General features: G+C 44.2%; 1 protein-coding gene across 3 annotated transcripts; it reads right to left on the bottom strand.

Moving 5' to 3' along the window:
• Positions 1-230: 230 nt before the first annotated feature.
• LOC138957561 (uncharacterized) lies at positions 231-9,910 on the bottom strand. Of its 3 annotated transcripts, XR_011453079.1 has the most exons (4): positions 8,096-8,549; positions 6,886-7,253; positions 4,870-5,016; positions 231-811 (listed from the first exon to the last, which is right to left on the bottom strand). XR_011453079.1 is itself a non-coding variant. In XM_070328658.1 (3 exons), exons 1-3 carry the CDS (start codon positions 8,227-8,229, stop codon positions 4,970-4,972), a joined length of 549 nt encoding a protein of 182 aa, XP_070184759.1. In that variant the 5' UTR covers positions 8,230-8,549; the 3' UTR covers positions 4,461-4,969. The 3 variants fall into 3 exon arrangements, 2 of the variants coding, with proteins under 2 accessions (XP_070184759.1, XP_070184760.1); XM_070328658.1 differs by lacking the exon at positions 231-811 and having other exon boundaries at positions 4,461-5,016; XM_070328659.1 differs by lacking the exons at positions 231-811; positions 8,096-8,549 and adding an exon at positions 9,018-9,910 and having other exon boundaries at positions 4,462-5,016.
• Positions 9,911-16,816: the final 6,906 nt, after the last annotated feature.

The following is a 16,816-nucleotide window of genomic DNA, read 5'->3' on the forward strand; positions in this document are numbered from 1 at the left end:
GTATGGGTTCACAGGTCTGCTATACACTTCAGGTTTGGGGTGTCCACAAGCTAACTTTTTTTTTACTCGAGCATGTTGGCAACGAACTGGAGAACAACATCTGACCATGTTGATCGGTGGGTGGCCCACTCCGAGGGTCAATGCGCTCCGTTAGTTGCACGAGCTGTTCCTCAGAGAGGGGGCAAGCCGTGGCAGGCACATCCTAACGACTGTCTGGCAAAGGATGGTCCTCGATTATCGATTGAAGGCTTCTCCCTTTCCAGAAGTCCTGTACTGCTGTGGATGTGCTGGCTCGTCTCTCCAGCATCCCCCTGAAGAAGAGCTGCAGGGGAGTTCTGTTGCGCTCTGTCCTCAGGGGTTGGTGGTTCTTCTGTTCCACAATCCACTGTAGGGACCGGTTCAGCCTGGGCAGAAAAACATAGTGGAGGGCCCACAAGTGAATGGGATTGTCCATGTTCAGTATCCCCAGACCACCTTCTGCCTGTGGTGTTCCCATTGCAGTAAACAGGTCATGGTAAGGGTTCACCACATCTTTCCAGACGTCGAGCCAGAGACGCTCGATCCTTTGGTTATGGTCACTGCGGCCTTGCATCGCACTGCCTCTCCCTTCTCCCCGGTGTTCATTCATGAGGGCGACGACATCCAGATTCTCGCCACCATGGTCCATGCGGACTCTTGACGGGAGTCCAAAGCGTTGGGTTCCACCCAAAAACAGATCCCGAACGGTCTCTGACCTGTTGTTTCGGTGGCATGGAGGAAGGTAGTGGCCCGGCTAAAGCCATCGATTGCCCCATGAATCACCATTTTCCACCTGCAATATAACAAACAGAGATCCGTTTCCATATGTGATTTCACCACACAAATTCTGATTAAAGAGTTATTGGGAAATAAGTACAGGTAACATGCTCAGTAAATATTAAAAAGTAATGGTCAAAGTGCTTTTTCATGACCGAGAATCAAGACCATTATTTTTAATATATATCATTGAGAAAAGGTGTGTAACCCATTTAATCCACCTTTCTTCAATTTTGCAAAGAAATAAATCAAGAAAAGCAATTGCTTTATATGACTTTTCTTCGTCATGTCCATAAGCCTTAAGGGTCTTGTAGGTCTTAAAAGGAGGATTCCACTAACTGCTGGGACTCTAAAATTTGATAAAAATAAGCAAAATTTTGGTAATGTCTGCTGGTTAATAACACATACAATTCAGTGAAATTTAATAAAAATAACTGAGAAAACCGCAATGTAAAGCTTTTACAAACTTGACCCCACTGTGACCCCAAAATGTGACAGGGATCAACCAAACTAGGGTCACGTAGGTAGATGATCAAATCCTTCAAGTGTTCAAAGTTTCAAAGCTCAAGCTTCAAAAACACCTGAGATAACATCAATGTTAAGATATTTTGATTCGAACATGACCCCCTGTGACCCCAAAACTTGACGAAGGTCAATCTTCTTCTTCTTCAGCGTTCGACGATGGCTGTGTCTAGATTCTTTGGCCCGTGATGTTGACGAAGTGGGCTGTGACGAAGGTCAATCAACCTTATGTCGTCTTCTTCTTCTTATGCGTTCGTGGGCTGAAACTCCCACGTGCACTCGTGGTTTGCACGAGTGGAATTTTACGTGTATGACCGTTTTTACCCCACCATTTAGGCAGCCATACGCCGCTTTCGGAGGAAGCATGCTGGGTATTTCTTGTTTCTATAACCCACCGAACTCTGACATGGATTACAGGATCTTTTTCGTGCGCACTTGGTCTTGTGCTTGTGTGTACACACGGGGGTGTTCGGACACCGAGGAGAGTCTGCACACAAAGTTGACTCCGAGAAATAAATCTCCCGCCGAACGTGGGGACGAACTCACGCTGACAGCAGGCAACTGGATACAAATCTAGCGCGCTACCGACTGAGCTACATCCCCGCCCACAATCTTATGTCAAGTTGGTAGATTATCAAAACCTAGAAGTGTGCGTACTATTAACCCTTACACCGGTGCAATTCTGTAACACATGTTACATAGCCACTGGTGAATTAACAGAGAGAAACATAACAAAAAACAGTCATATAGGTTTTCGCATCAATGGGAGGTAATCGGAACCGACCAAACAGACTGAGCCAATAGCGCGACATATGTCGTGACAACCAGGTGACAGTATACGTAAAGTGTCGCGACAACCAGCCTAAGGGTTAAAGCTCTAGCTAAAAACACATCTGAGATAACATCAACGTTAAGTTTTTATTAAACGAACATGACCCCGCTGTGACCCCAAAATTTGATGAGGGTCAACGAAACTGGGGTCACTTCGTGAAATCATCAAACCCTAAAAGTGTGCAAAGTTTCAGAGGTCTAGCTGTATAAACTTCTGAGATAACAGCTCAACGTTACATTTTTTGTCCTTGGACAGACAGACAGCCTGCCCACAGCACACATAATTATTTTGATCAAGTATTATTCACTCAGCCAGTCTACCTGCACAAGCATGTGATTAATCCATGGTTGAAGAGTTCTGTGAAAATTGCGCAATTCTGCAAACTCTTTATAGCAGTTAATTTAATTTCGAATAAAATAAAGTACATAGTTGTTCTGCTAAGACGATAAGGCAAATATTTTTGCGTTCTTTTCATGTTTAAGTATCTCGGGAAAAAAAGTTCTATTTATGAAGTGAAATATAATTGACCTACAGATTACTGTCTTTTTATTTGTACAAATGCAAAATGGGAACAACTCTATTTTCTACACAAAATATGAGAGTTACTTGCCTTGAGACCTTGTGTCTGGTACAACGTAGATTTTGATTTAGAAAACAACCAAACTTATGGATCTTATATTGGATTCTGTGTGTTGAAACCTGAAATGAATAGTGTAAATGCAGTATGTATGAGCTCTTTCCTCTTTCGAATATTTGAGCATTCAGAACTTTTCAGTCACCAAGCAGTGACCACACAGTGTGGTTTCTCAACCTATGAGCTATCGAGGATTCAGACTGGTTGCTGGGTGGTTATTTGTTAGGACTAGGTAGCTTGGTATTCACCGAAAAGTATTCCCCCCTCTGCTTATTTCTCTGTTAACTTGAAGGGGTGTTTATTGTTAAAAAAAACACAAAGCAACCAAATTTAAATAACCACCCAGTAGAAATGGTAAGGTATAACCAGAATATGTTTTGTATTCCGTGGGGAAATCATCAATGGACCAGTCTTTCATTACATATCCAGAAAATGACAAAATAAAAAGAAAAGAAAAGAAAATACTTGCACACGACTCACCTTCGTTACCCACCTACCCCTTAGAAGACGCCCTTCCTTTTACGATCCCAAACAAGACATTTTCAAGACCCTGTTTCATAGCTGCCAACCCCTGTGAAGCCCAAAGAGTAGCATTTTGGAACTTTCACCCAATGTCAGAGTTGCAATTGGTGTTTATAAGCATAGCACTCGCATAATCTTAAATTTGAATCGCAAGCCCGCATTTAAAATGCCATCAAAAACGTTTGTAAGATTCTGAGAGCTCTACGACATTACAACCGTCTAAACATAGTTCAATGTCACACGCTTTCCTTCTTTGCCACTACTAAAGCAAACGTATGCAAGATTGTATGTTACACGCTTTAGGAGCATGGCAAGAACGGATTCAAACTCAAAATCGTCACTCCAAAAAAACATAAAATGCACACACGACTTTTATTTCTCCTGCTGTTATCGTTTCTTCTCTTTACAGATTCTTCAACGCTCAGAATACTGAAAACGGCACCCCAGACGACAGTACTGTTTCCATACGCGAATTTAAGTTCCCTTGGAAAGTGGTTCGCTCAGGAGGCCTGTTTGTCTGACACTATAAGGACAGAGTTCTGAACATAGATGACAAAGATTCCAGAATGAACAAACATTTTGCGGATGCAGACACAGAAAGACGTCATGAAGAATGAGATGCTTCAAAAGATACAGACTGTGACGATGACTGTGACGTCATTCCCATATAACGAGACGTCATTCACAGTTGTTCGGCCACTTCCGTCAAAAAGTAGATTTAGACAATCAACGTAATCTCGTGTGGAAGAAAACGTCTGTCACACAACCAAGTCGGAATAGCAGGTATTATTACCTATACACGCAAAGTCTGTCGAATTCTTCGGCAAAAATCGTTGAAAATGATTTGCCCGCATCGGCGTGGAACTTGCACCATAATCTTCACCACCCTTACGTTTCCCCGTTTTTATCCTGTCTCCCTCCAGTTTCCACTTCTAACACCGTCACTGTGCACAGCTTACAACTTAACAAGTGCATTGCATATATATTCTAATCAAATTCACAATTGGCGCATAGAGTCACCGGAAATGCGAATGCTTGCAATAAAATTCACGATTTGCTAAGCAAGTCACGTGGACATATCGAGTCATAACGGAGTGGTTCCCAGCCATCGGTACTCGACTAGTTATGCAATGTTCATTGTTGATTGTCAAGCAATAAATGAACATTTTGCACGCTTGTCATTTTTTTTTTTTTTAGCGTAGCAGCTCAGGGCTTAGAGTAGCAGCGTAGCAATTCCTGCAAAATCGGAGCATGCTGCGCCAAAATCGTAGCAATTGGCAGGTATGCTGTTCTCTAAGATATTCTGCTCATAACCTCTGTAAGTTTACCCCCATTATAAGACCTTATTATCTCAGGGTTATGTAGGTCTTAAAAGAAAGATTCCAGCGTCATAAAATAATGTTTAAGAGAATTCCTTATGCCACCTGTATCAATCCACTCAAATTCCATGTTCAAACTGGCACAACCCCTAACATCCTCCCCACCACCGGACACACTCAACATTCACCAAATTTTTAAAAAGGATTTTTTTGTGCCCAGTGTATGTATTTGTAGCTGTACTCACGATATCAACTTGTGGTATCCGTCTAGATGCCAGAGAGCGTTTGGTCCTGATACTTGGTACAGACGACGTCTCGTGGGCCTCAACGCCAAAGCTCTGACAGCTACTCCACCAGGATCAACCCGCTGGATGGCTCCCCGTACTCTGTGCCTTTGTGGAGCGTGTAAGAATACAACTTATTACACTAACGTGACATACCACTCATGTCATAACAATACCATTCACTCTACATTGCATGTGTAAAGAGGTCTTGTCTGACAAGGACCTGATTTTTCACTGCCTCCAATACCGAAACAAGCGTCCTTCTTTGAACACTCGGAAGAATTTTAAGAACGTAAACACCACACCAGTGACATTTCCTTGCTTTGACATTAAAGATTACACGAGGCATTCGGAGAGATCCAGGTTCAATTTTTAAGCTTCTTCAATCTGGGCGCTTCGACAAAGGGACATTTACAGCAATGAACATGCAACAGTATGTACAGGGTCCCCACTGGTTTTTAGAAACAAAATTCCATGACTTTTCCATGAGCCTCAATAACATTTTCCATGACTAGATCCACAGGTCGCCATTTCCGAACACGCAAACTTTTTACATCTTGTCACTGCCAGTTTTGACACTGGCTTGCTTTGCACTGAATTTGAGTCAGTTTCTACGCAGTGTCTCTTTGACAAGCAAGTCAAGCATTTGCTACGCAGTCAGATTATCGGTAATGTTTGCTGGTCCTGTCATTTCACTAAACTGGACCAGCCACTGTTTGTATCCATCTGCACTTTCGTAAATTCCGTTTCATAACCGTCACTAACACTGTGACTTGACGAACTGTCATTTTTTTCACCGCGATACACAGTTCATTGCGAAGATCTTCCTTGGTAATTCGTTCCAATTCCGCATACTTTTTGTTGTCAAGAAACAACTCGAAAGAAAGCTGGCGTGCTAAAGGTTAATTTTTTTCTTTCTTATTTATGTTAAATTCCATGACTTGAATTGAAATTCCATGACTTGAATTGAAATTCCATGACTTTCCAGGCCTGGAAAATTAAAAATCAAATTCCATGACTTTCCATGACCTGTACGAACCCTGTATGTAGGATAAACAGAATACTACATGGCTTCCTGTTTGATACCAGTTTTACACTAGTGTTTTGAAATATTGTTCGCAGTTTAATATTTAAAAGCACAACTTGTGTAAAACTGGTATTTCATAGGAAACCATATAGTATTCTCTATGTGGACAACAATGTCACAGGCTTACCCACTAAAGTTCTTTAGGAGCTTCTGACATATTTGCCTTAAAAACAACATGCAAAATAACTTGTGGAATCCAAAAGCACCATGCCGCATTAGTGGCCCAATTAGAGCTGCAGACTATTACGCTTTCGATGTAGCATGCTACTTGTAAAACAGAAAATGCTACTTCGTTATACAGACACTCTACAATGTTCATTTGTTCCTGCTGCTGTTTTCTTGTCTGAACACAGTTATTGCAACATTTGTGTCTTGACATATAAACATGTAGGTGCAGTGGATTATAAGATGATGCAATACTTAAAAGATAAACACCATTTGCTACACTATAAATTCAAGATTGCTACACATGAAGCTTCATAGGGGCTGACAGCTCTGCATCATACACCAGCACATAAATCTTACTGACTGAGTTGATGTGTATTTACACATTGCACACCTCCCACATTGAAGTAAACAATTGAATATCTTCAGTTAATCGAAGTACACTTAAAGATGAAGTTCTCTCCATAGGAATACTGTGCATCACCCTTGCATGTAAGTGAACTCAAAGTACTATGTGAACAGAACAGAACCAATTCTGGTCTGTTTGCAACCGCATGAACGCAGGAAAGAGATCATTGTCAGATTGAATTACAATTAACATTGACACGCTTCCATTTGAAACTTTTCAGTTGTCATTGTGGATTGACGCCCCGGGCCCCAGATCCTGCGTTTAACTTTATCCTCGACGAACAAAACAACAGGCACCAATTGGGTGGCCGCCTCACCTGTGATTGTGTTGACCAGGTTGGCAACCGAGCCAGACAGGGTAGAATTGCTGGTACCGGTTGTCATCGATCCCGATGTTGAGGCGATGGCCTCACGATCACCCGAAACAGCTTCTTGCAGACGTTGGTTGTCTTTCTGGAGCGAGACAATGGCCACTTGGCAGGTCTCTTGCCGCTCCCCCAGCCTGCGTAGTTCTGCCAATACCGCGGCCAAAGCAGTGGCGCTTTCTTCCCCTCCTGCTGTGGCTGACTCAAACCCACCGGGTTGTCGCTGCGAGGCTGTCTGGTTGCTGGCCCTCGGCCGACCTGCAGCGGCTCGGGTCACTTCGGCTACCCGCCTTGACGCTGCCCTCCTGGGAGGCATATTCCTGTGCATAAAAAACAGGATATGTGAACACAGCCTTATTTGTCAGATTACTGAGAATTACACATAAGCCTTGAACTTGTCTGCTGCTCCTTGCAGGAGTTAACAACTCCTTCACTGTTCAGCCTGTAAAAGGTGTTTAATATCCCATACTTCTGAAGTTGTCACCAGATTTTGGGAGTCTGAAATACAAACCAAAGAAATTGATTAAAATCTGGCCCAAAGTACTTCAAACCAATTGTGTTTTCTGTGTCAAACTCAAATCCTGGCACCCAGTACCCCCACCAAACGAGTTTGGAATCTCTGAGGCTCAATACATTTATGACAAACAGAACACCAACAGGAAATTACATCATGGTTCTCTGAACTGTCACACACCAACATAATACCTGGCTAACAAATCCACATACTAATGTTGGAATCTCTGAGGCCCTATAGCTTAATTTGACAAAAAGAACAACAGCGAACCATGTTTTCTGATTCTCTAAAAAATCAGCCCCACCATGAAATATTACCTAGCCCACGGTACATGTACTTTAACCAAAATAGTGTTTGTAATCTGTGAGGCACCAGCCAACACAAGTGACAACAGTACCTCCACATGAAATATTACCTAGCCCACAGTACCACAATCAAAATAAATTTGGAATCTCCTAGGCAAAATAACAGGTGATTGACAAAACAGTACTTCCACAGGAACCAATATTTCCTGATTCACTGAAATGACAAACACCCGAGGTAATTGACATACAGTACCCCCACAGGAACAAATATTCTGATTCTCTGAATTGACAAACGCTCACATGAAAAGGCATCGTAACACCAACATGTTCATCAGAATCTCACCTGAAAATTATTTCCAAGTACTCTGGAAAAACACTGATCCATACTATCCACCAACACAGAAACATACTGTTGAAACATGTCACGATATCTTGATTTGACAGAACACTCAACAATCGTGTTGATCGCAGAACCATTCCACCTTGAACTGGTTTTTAGACAAGGGACATCATCCACAACGAGCCTGTCATAAACTCGAGTTACTTCCCATCTACCGATCTGGTTGACCCCATTTAGAGCCGTCGATTTATAATGCCACCCACCCGCATCAAACAAGAAAGAAAATGTAAACAATTTGAAGATTCCCTGTTCCTATACCCGTGCTTTGTAAGCTGATCAGTCAAAACGCACAATGCAACCTGACCCGGCTACAACATTATTTAATCACACAAAAACCGACTGTGTTTATCGCCTGACGAAGGGACTTGTACAACCTGGCCTGTCCTGACGTTGCTTGATCTTCTTGATCTTGATATGTTACGCCAACAGGTCCCAAGCTTGGGAATATACGTTTGCTAGATGCACACCATCACCCAGGAAATGACGCTGCAAATTCAGGTAACGTAAACTGTTTTCCAGCGGAAAACATAAAATCATGGTCCCAAAATACAACTCTAGGGGAGTCCACAGTGCCCTGCCGAAGCAACGCATTGACCTCCATAGCTGCGGCGTTGTATGATGGATCGAAACACACACACAGACAGACACACACACACACACACACACACCACGACCCTCGTCTCGATTCCCCCCTCTACGTTAAAATATTTAGTCAAAACTTGACTAAATATAAAAACGGTATTACTTAACTTTAAAATCAGAATCTGTGACTGTGAAACATTGGTCCATTTCTCAGTTGTTTTTCAACAGTTTAAAATTCCTTTTTGAAGCTTTACTATTCTAATATTCAGCACAAAAGAGTTACCTGAAGTACTGTCCCCTGTCCTTTCAGACGAGCTTGTATCATTAAGGACCCAGTAAGCTTGTTGGAAGCAGTAATTGGTTCCACCAACGCATCCAACTCTTGATCAGATATCCTGGAATACACCATGCGTTGTACTTACAAGTAGCATTCCATTTTCCCTGAAAATTGCCAAACACTTTTATTACTTGCGTTGTATCGATAAACGAAGCACAAGTAAGAAACAATAATAAAAGCAAAGAAAATAGCAACACGATATGCAAACATCTAACAAAGCCGAGCAAGCAGAATGACAGGTTTAATGAAAAACAAAGAGGTACCGATTCGGAAACAAGATCGCGATTCTTTCCTTCGCTGCACGACGCAAATCTTCTGTGACCTTTGACCAAACGTAGCTTCCACATTCGATCACCGTGCTCAGCTTAATATTTACAACAGAAAGCCGAGGGGGTGGAATACCGAGATGAACCTACAGAAATGTGCATCCTCAAACCTGACATATTCATCCCAACATTTAATGAACTCCAAAACACAGAAAGTTGCTTTTACACGCCATCTTTGATTGCCACTGCCAGTGGTTATCAAACCGGGACCCGGTACCCGTGTTTCAAAGATCACGCATTGTTTCTTCCATTAAGTCACAAATGAACAAGCAAACAAAACGTTGCTTACCTTCTTAAAACTTCTTCTGGCTCATTACCAGACTGCAACAAATAATTGACGCAATGGCGGGTCTGATCCAGTGGCGTCACCGGAAGTAGTATCTCCACGAGATTGTCGCTTTGCATGTCGTACATTTTCCGATTCAAGTTCTAATTTATTTCACCTGCATTTATTAAATGCAGCTGCATTTAAAAATAAATACAGCTGTATTTAAAAATAATTACACCTGTATCTAAAAGTAATTACAGGTGTATTTATTTTTAAATACAGCTGTATTTACTATTAAATACAGGTGTAATTATTTCTAAATACAGCTGTATTTATTTTTAAATGCAGCTGTATTTAAAAATAATTACACCTGTATTTAATAATAAATACAGCTGTATATATTTTTAAATACAGGTGTAATTATTTTTAAATACAGCTGTATTTATGATTAAATACAGCTGTATTTATCATTAAATACAGCTGTATTTATTTTAAATTACAGCTGTAATAGTTATGAGCCAAACGGCTTTCCATAAAAACCGGCGTGTGTGGCGTGAAAAGAGCAACTGCACGAAAGGGCGTTTGAGCGGATGTATTAAAGAAGACGAGTGGGGCGGGCTATGACTGCTTACTAGTGCCAAAACCTGGGGTTACCCATTTTCACGTGATAATTAATAATTAACGCTGTCAGTTACTGTTTTCACTCGTTAGTTACTCATTTTCACGGGATAATTAGTAATTTTCACGGGAAAATGACTAATTTTTAGTTTTGGCACTAGCGATCCGTCAGGAAGTGAGCCAAAACTAAAAATTAGTAATTAACAGGTGAAAGTTAGTAATTTTCCCGGGAAAATTAGTAATTAACACGTGAAAATGGTAATTATCAAGGGAAAATTACTCATTTTCCCTTGATAATTACAATTATGAGGTTTTGGCACTAGTAAGCCCTATGACGGCTTACTAGTGCCAAAACCTGGGGTTACCCATTATCACGTGATAATTACTAATTAACGCTGTCAGTTACTGTTTTCACCTGTTAGTTACTCATTTTCACGGGAAAATTACTAATTTTTAGTTTTGGCACTAGCAATCCGTCAGGAAGTGAGCCAAAACTAAAAATTAGTAATTAACAGGTGAAAGTTAGTAATTATTCCGGGAAAATTAGTAATTTTCCCGGGAAAATTAGTAATAAACACGTGAAAATGGTATTTATCAAGGGAAAATTACTAATTTTCCCTTGATAATTACAATTATGAGGTTTTGGCACTAGTAAGCCGTCATAGCGGGTGTCATCTTGAACACACGGCCAGTACCGCGCAACTGGCCTTGATACGGAACGATCCAAGGGGGCAATCTCAGTCATCTGAAAGTGGGAAATCCAAACGCAATCCGCCGCGCTTTGTTCGATTTTATGGGCTTGGACGATAGAGAAAAATAAGAAAAGCAAAAGCTGGAGTCCAGTCTGGACGAAACTGCTATCAAGAACGCAGAATTGATTTTTTCTGAGTTTTTTTTTTTTTGCCGTAAGCGCCGTGTCGAGCTAAAACTGAAGTTGCGGCACAATTTCGCTTCTCGCACATCTGATGCTTGTTGACATGCATCAACGAAGGGGCCTCACTTTGGAAGAGTTTCCTGCTCCGATAAACATGGCGCTTACGGCAACAACAAAAAACTGAGAAAAAATCAATTCTGCGTTCTTGATAGCAGTTTCGTCCACTGTACCTCCGTTCAAGTCAGGAATATAGAGAGATAATCAATCCAGCCTTCCAGGCATGTGAGATCCCGAACGGCTTATCGAATGCCAGTAGCTTGAGTTGCTCGGTCCTGAACACCCTTCAAAGTCTTCGAAGATAAAACCGCTGAGGTAGTGATTTGAAAATCCACTCAATATTCAGTAGTAAGGGATTTAATTCTTTTCATGCCGAACATTACAACAAAAATAAAAACGGCATGTCTTCGTACAATGTATAAGCTTGCGCTTGAATGTTGCAATCTGTTTGGAGAGGACTATGCCAGTTCTGAACAATTAGTAAACGTCAGCACAACGTGTAACTTGCAGTAGTGGGCACGGCCGAAAGTCTACCTGGTGCAAAAAAAGAGTCGTTGTCAAATTTAAAACATACTAGTCGAATGAGGACATCATAGCTTCCAAACGTACCCACGTATTTTGTCAGTCCAGACAGCACTGTCGCAAAACCCCATATGCCTTGTCGCAAACATGCGGGGCGTGGTTACTGCGGCCCGATCTGTCAGTTAGCGGTCCCCGGGGCGTGGTTACTGCGGCCCGATCTGTCAGTTAGCGGTCCCCGGGGCGTGGTTACTGCGGCATGTCCGAATGCATTTGCAGGTTTCTCTTCTGTGTGTTGCAACTCATTCTGCTTGTGTGTGTTTTTAGGGTAGTTCTTGCATGTAGGGCGAACGCATTGTCATACAGGCACCATACTGTCTGTTCGACTATGTCTCAAGCAGTCATCGATCTGTATCAGCGTGTTCTGGCTGTCTAAATACGTAAGCCTACATAGAAAAGTATGTCTGCCCGGCTATGGTCACAGCCGCCATCAACTTGAAGACAGAGCATGTTCAGTTTCTCGTTTGGAATAATAATTAAAAGCCTTACCCTATTTTTAAATCAGTGGGCGACGTGTAAGTCGTATTTATGGATGTTCTTGCACTAAGTGTTTTACTACTGAATTCGGAACATTTCAGGAAGAGAGGGCGGGAGTGCGGGGCGAGGTGATTAGGGGATCGGCATTACGGCCCTGTTATTACACACACACACACGCGCACACACACTCACGCACACACACACACACACTGACACACATGCACATGCACACACACACACACACGCACACTGACACACACATGCACACACACACAGAAACACACACACACACACAGTACACACACGCACGCACAAACACACACACGTACACACACACGCATACACAGAAACACACGCACGCACACACACACACACTGTGACACACACTGCATGCGCAAGATCAAGTAAGTCAGACTCTGTTGGATATATTATTATTATTGAAACTCAACCTTCAACGAGAAAAGCGTTGCACGCAAAGCCTTGTTCTGCACAGAAAGTCCCCGAATAGATTGCTTCACGCTTGACTTGCTTGACACTGGCACCGCGAGGCGTAACGGGCAGGCGTGCGATCAATCACTTCACTGTGTTCCTACACACCCAACACAAGCCTCTTCGTCGGCGAATGCAAATACATGTACGCCGTTTGCATGTTTCCATCAGCTACATGAGCTTCCTATTACTAAGTTACTAAAGTGTTGCTGTTATTCACAATGGGGTACTATGAACCGTCACAAAAACTTGTAGAAAATCTTCGGCTATCGGTGAAGTCAAAGCCTTATCGAAGTGGACTTATGCTTGTTTTTTTGCGTAAAAAGCATTAGCGCGCATCACCTTGTCATATCGGATGTGATATGATTGGTCGTATAAGTTCCATGTGAGGGGTTTCACTTTTACTCACCTGGGGCACTATACCAAAAACTGTTGAAAGAGAAACTAATTGGATTGTTCAAAACGAAGTCAGGTGCACGATCGGCTTACGCCCCTCCCCCCCCCCCCCCCAGGTAAATGGGAAAAATAAACTGACATTTCGTAGATTTTAGTTGTTACGTGAGGTGCTTCTGCCTAAATCTGAGAATGTGGGAGAGGCTAGGTGTCAGAGTGAGAATGGTGAGGCAGAGCAGGTGTCAGAGTGAGAATGGTGAGGCAGAGCAGGTGTCAGAGTGGGAATGGTGAGGCCAGAGCAGGTGTCAGAGTGAGAATGGTGGTGCAAGAGTAGGTGTCAGAGTGGGAATGGTGAAGCAAGAGTAGCTAGGTGTCAGAGTGAGAATGGTGAGGCAGAGCAGGTGCCAGAGTGAGAATGGTGGTGCAAGAGTAGCTGTCAGAGTGAGAATTGTGGTGCAAGAGTAGCTGTCAGAGTGAGAATGGTGGTGCAAGAGCAGGTGTCAGAGTGGGAATCGTGGTGCAAGAGCAGGTGTCCGAGTGAGAATGGTGGTGCAAGAGCAGGTGTCAGAGTGGGAATGGTGGTGCAAAAGTAGCTGTCAGAGTGGGAATTGTGGTGCAAGAGCAGGTGTCCGAGTGAGAATGGTGGTGCAAGAGTAGCTGTCAGAGTGAGAATAGTGGTACAAGAGCGGGTGTCATAGTGAGAATGGTGGTGCATGAGTAGGTGTCAGAGTGAAAATGGTGGTGCAAGAGCAGGTGTCAGAGTGGGAATGGTGGTGCAAGAGCAGGTGTCAGAGTGGGAATGGTGGTGCAAAAGCAGGTGTCAGAGTGGGAATGGTGGTGCAAGAGTAGGTGTCCGAGTGAGAATGGTGGTGCATGAGTAGGTGTCACAGTGAGAATGGTGGTGCAAGAGCAGGTGTCAGAATGGGAATGGTGGTGCATGAGTAGGTGTCAGAGTGAGAATGGTGGTGCAAGTGGAGGTGTCAGAGTGGGAATGGGGGTGCAAGAGTAGGTGTCAGAGTAAGAATGGTACGGTGGTGCAAGAGCAGGTGTCAGAGTGAGAATGGTGGTGCAAGAGTAGGTGTCAGTGTGAGAATGGTGAGGCAGAGCAGGTGCCAGAGTGAGAATGGTGGTGCAAGAGCAGGTGTCAGAGTGAGAATGGTGGTGCAAGAGCAGGTGTGAAAGTGAAAATGGTGATGCAGAGCAGGTGTGACAGTGAGAATGGTGGTGCAAGAGCAGGTGTGAAAGTGAAAATGGTGATGCAGAGCAGGTGTCAGAGTGAAAATGGTGAGGCAGAGCAGGTGTGAAAGTGAACATGGTGATGCAGAGCAGGTGTCAGAGTGAGAATGGTGGTGCAAGAGCAGGTGCCAGAGTGGGAATGGTGAGGCACAGCAGATGTCAGAGTGAGAATGGTGAGGCAGAGCAGGTGTCAGAGTGAGCATGGTGGTGCAAGAGTAGCTGTCAGAGTGAGAATGGTAGTGCAAGATCAGGTGTCATAGTGAGAATGGTGGTGCAAGAGTAGCTGTCAGAGTGAGAATGGTGGTGCAAGAGTAGGTGTCAGAGTGAGAATGGTGGTGCAAGAGCAGGTGTCAGAGTGGGAATGGTGGTGCAAGAGCAGGCGTCAGAGTGAAAATAGTGAGGCAGAGCAAGTGTAAGAGGGAAAATGGTGAGGCAGAGCAAGTGCCAGAGTGAGAATGGTGAGGCAGAGCAGGTGTCAGAGTGAGCATGGTGGTGCAAGAGTAGCTGTCAGAGTGAGAATGGTAGTGCAAGAGCAGGTGTCATAGTGAGAATGGTGGTGCAAGAGTAGCTCTCAGAGTGAGAATGGTGGTGCAAGAGTAGGTGTCAGAGTGAGAATGGTGGTGCAAGAGTAGCTGTCAGAGTGAGAATTGTGGTGCTGTCAGAGTGGGAATGGTGAGGCAGAGCAGCTGTCAGAGTAAGAATGGTGGTGCAAGAGTAGGTGTCAGAGTGAGAATGGTAAGGCAAGAGTAGGTGTCAGAGTGGGAATGGTGGTGCGAGAGTAGCTGTCAGAGTGAGAATGGTGGTGCAAGAGCAGGTGTCAGAGTGGGAATGGTGGTGTAAGAGCAGGCGTCAGAGTGAAAATGGTGAGGCAGAGCAGGTGTGAAAGTGAACATGGTGATGCAGAGCAGATGTCAGAGTGAGAATGGTGGTGCAAGAGCAGGTGCCAGAGTGGGAATGGTGAGGCAGAGCAAGTGCCAGAGTGAGAATGGTGAGGCAGAGCAGGTGTAAGAGTGAAAATGGTGAGGCAGAACAGGTGTCAGAGTGAGAATGGTGAGGCACAGCAGGTGTCAGAGAGAGAGAGTGGTGGTGCAAGAGCAGGTATCAGAGTGAAAATGGTGAGGCAGAGCAGGTGTAAGAGTGAAAATGGTGAGGCAGAGCAGGTGTCCGATTGAGAATGGTGAGGCAGAGCAGGTGCCAGAGTGAGAATGGTGGTGCAAGAGCAGGTGTCAGAGTGGGAATGGTGGTGCAAGAGCAGGCGTCAGAGTGAAAATAGTGAGGCAGAGCAAGTGCCAGAGTGAGAATGGTGAGGCAGAGCAGGTGTCAGAGTGAGAATGGTGAGGCAGAGCAGGAGTCAGAGTGAGAATGGTGGTGCAAGAGCAGGTGTCAGAGTGTGAATGGTGAGGCAAAGCAGGTGTCCGATTGAGAATGGTGAGGCAGAGCAGGTGCCAGAGTGAGAACGGTGAGGCAAGAGCAGGTGTCAGAGTGAAAATGGTGGTGCAAGAGCAGGTGTCAGAGTGAGAATGGTGGTGCAAGAGCAGGTATCAGAGTGAAAATGGTGAGGCAGAGCAGGTGTAAGAGTGAAAATGGTGAGGCAGAGCAGGTGTAAGAGTGAAAATGGTGAGGCAGAGCAGGTGTCAGAGTGAGAATGGTGAGGCACAGCAGGTGTCAGAGTGAGAATGGTGGTGCAAGAGCAGGTGTCCGAGTGAGAATGGTGGTGCAAGAGCAGGTGTCAGAGGGGGAATTGTGAGGCAGAGCAAGTGCCAGAGTGAGAATGGTGAGGCAGAGCAGGAGTCAGAGTGAGAATGGTAGTGCAAGAGCTGTTGTCAGAGTGTCAATGGTGAGGCAGAGCAGGTGTCCGATTGAAAATGGTGAGGCAGAGCAGGTGCCAGAGTGAGGATGGTGAGGCAAGAGCATTTGTCCGAGTGAGAATAGTGAGGCAGAGCAGGTGCCAGAATGAGAATGGTGAGGCAAGAGCAGGTGTCCGAGTGAGAATGGAGAGGCAGAGCAGGTGCCAGAGTGAGAATGATGAGGCAGTGCAGGTGCCAGAGTGATAATGGTGAGGCAAGAGCAGGTGTCCGAGTGAGAATGGTGAGGCAGAGCAGGTGCCAGAGTGAGAATGGTGGTGCAAGAGCAGGTGTCAGAGTGGGAATGGTGAGGCAAAGCAGGTGTAAGAGTGAGAATGGTGAGGCAGAGCAGGTGTCAGAGTGAGAATGGTGAGGCAAGAGCAGGTGTCAGAGTGAGAATGGTGGTGCAAGAGCAGATGTCAGATTGAGAATGGTGAGGCCAGTACAGGTGCCAGAGTGAGAATTGTGAGGCAAGAGCAGGTCGGGTGCCAGAGGATGAATGGTGAAGCCAGATGGTGGTGCAAGAACAGGTGTCGAAGTAGAATAAGTGAAAAATTTTAGACTAATTTAGATTAGTTGACACT

Source organism: Littorina saxatilis, unplaced genomic scaffold (assembly GCF_037325665.1).
Source record: "Littorina saxatilis isolate snail1 unplaced genomic scaffold, US_GU_Lsax_2.0 scaffold_894, whole genome shotgun sequence".
NCBI lineage: Eukaryota > Metazoa > Mollusca > Gastropoda > Littorinimorpha > Littorinidae > Littorina > Littorina saxatilis.

Excerpts from the sequence above, each read along its gene's own strand:
- LOC138957561 (XM_070328658.1), bottom strand. The coding sequence starts at position 8,229 with ATGGTTCTGCGATCAACACGATTGTTGAGTGTTCTGTCAAATCAAGAT. Across the intron at positions 7,254-8,095 it reads TACTTGGAAATAATTTTCAG|GAATATGCCTCCCAGGAGGG; the intron begins GTGAGATTCTGA and ends TTTTATGCACAG. Across the intron at positions 5,017-6,885 it reads CCTGGTCAACACAATCACAG|GCACAGAGTACGGGGAGCCA; the intron begins GTGAGGCGGCCA and ends CGCTCCACAAAG.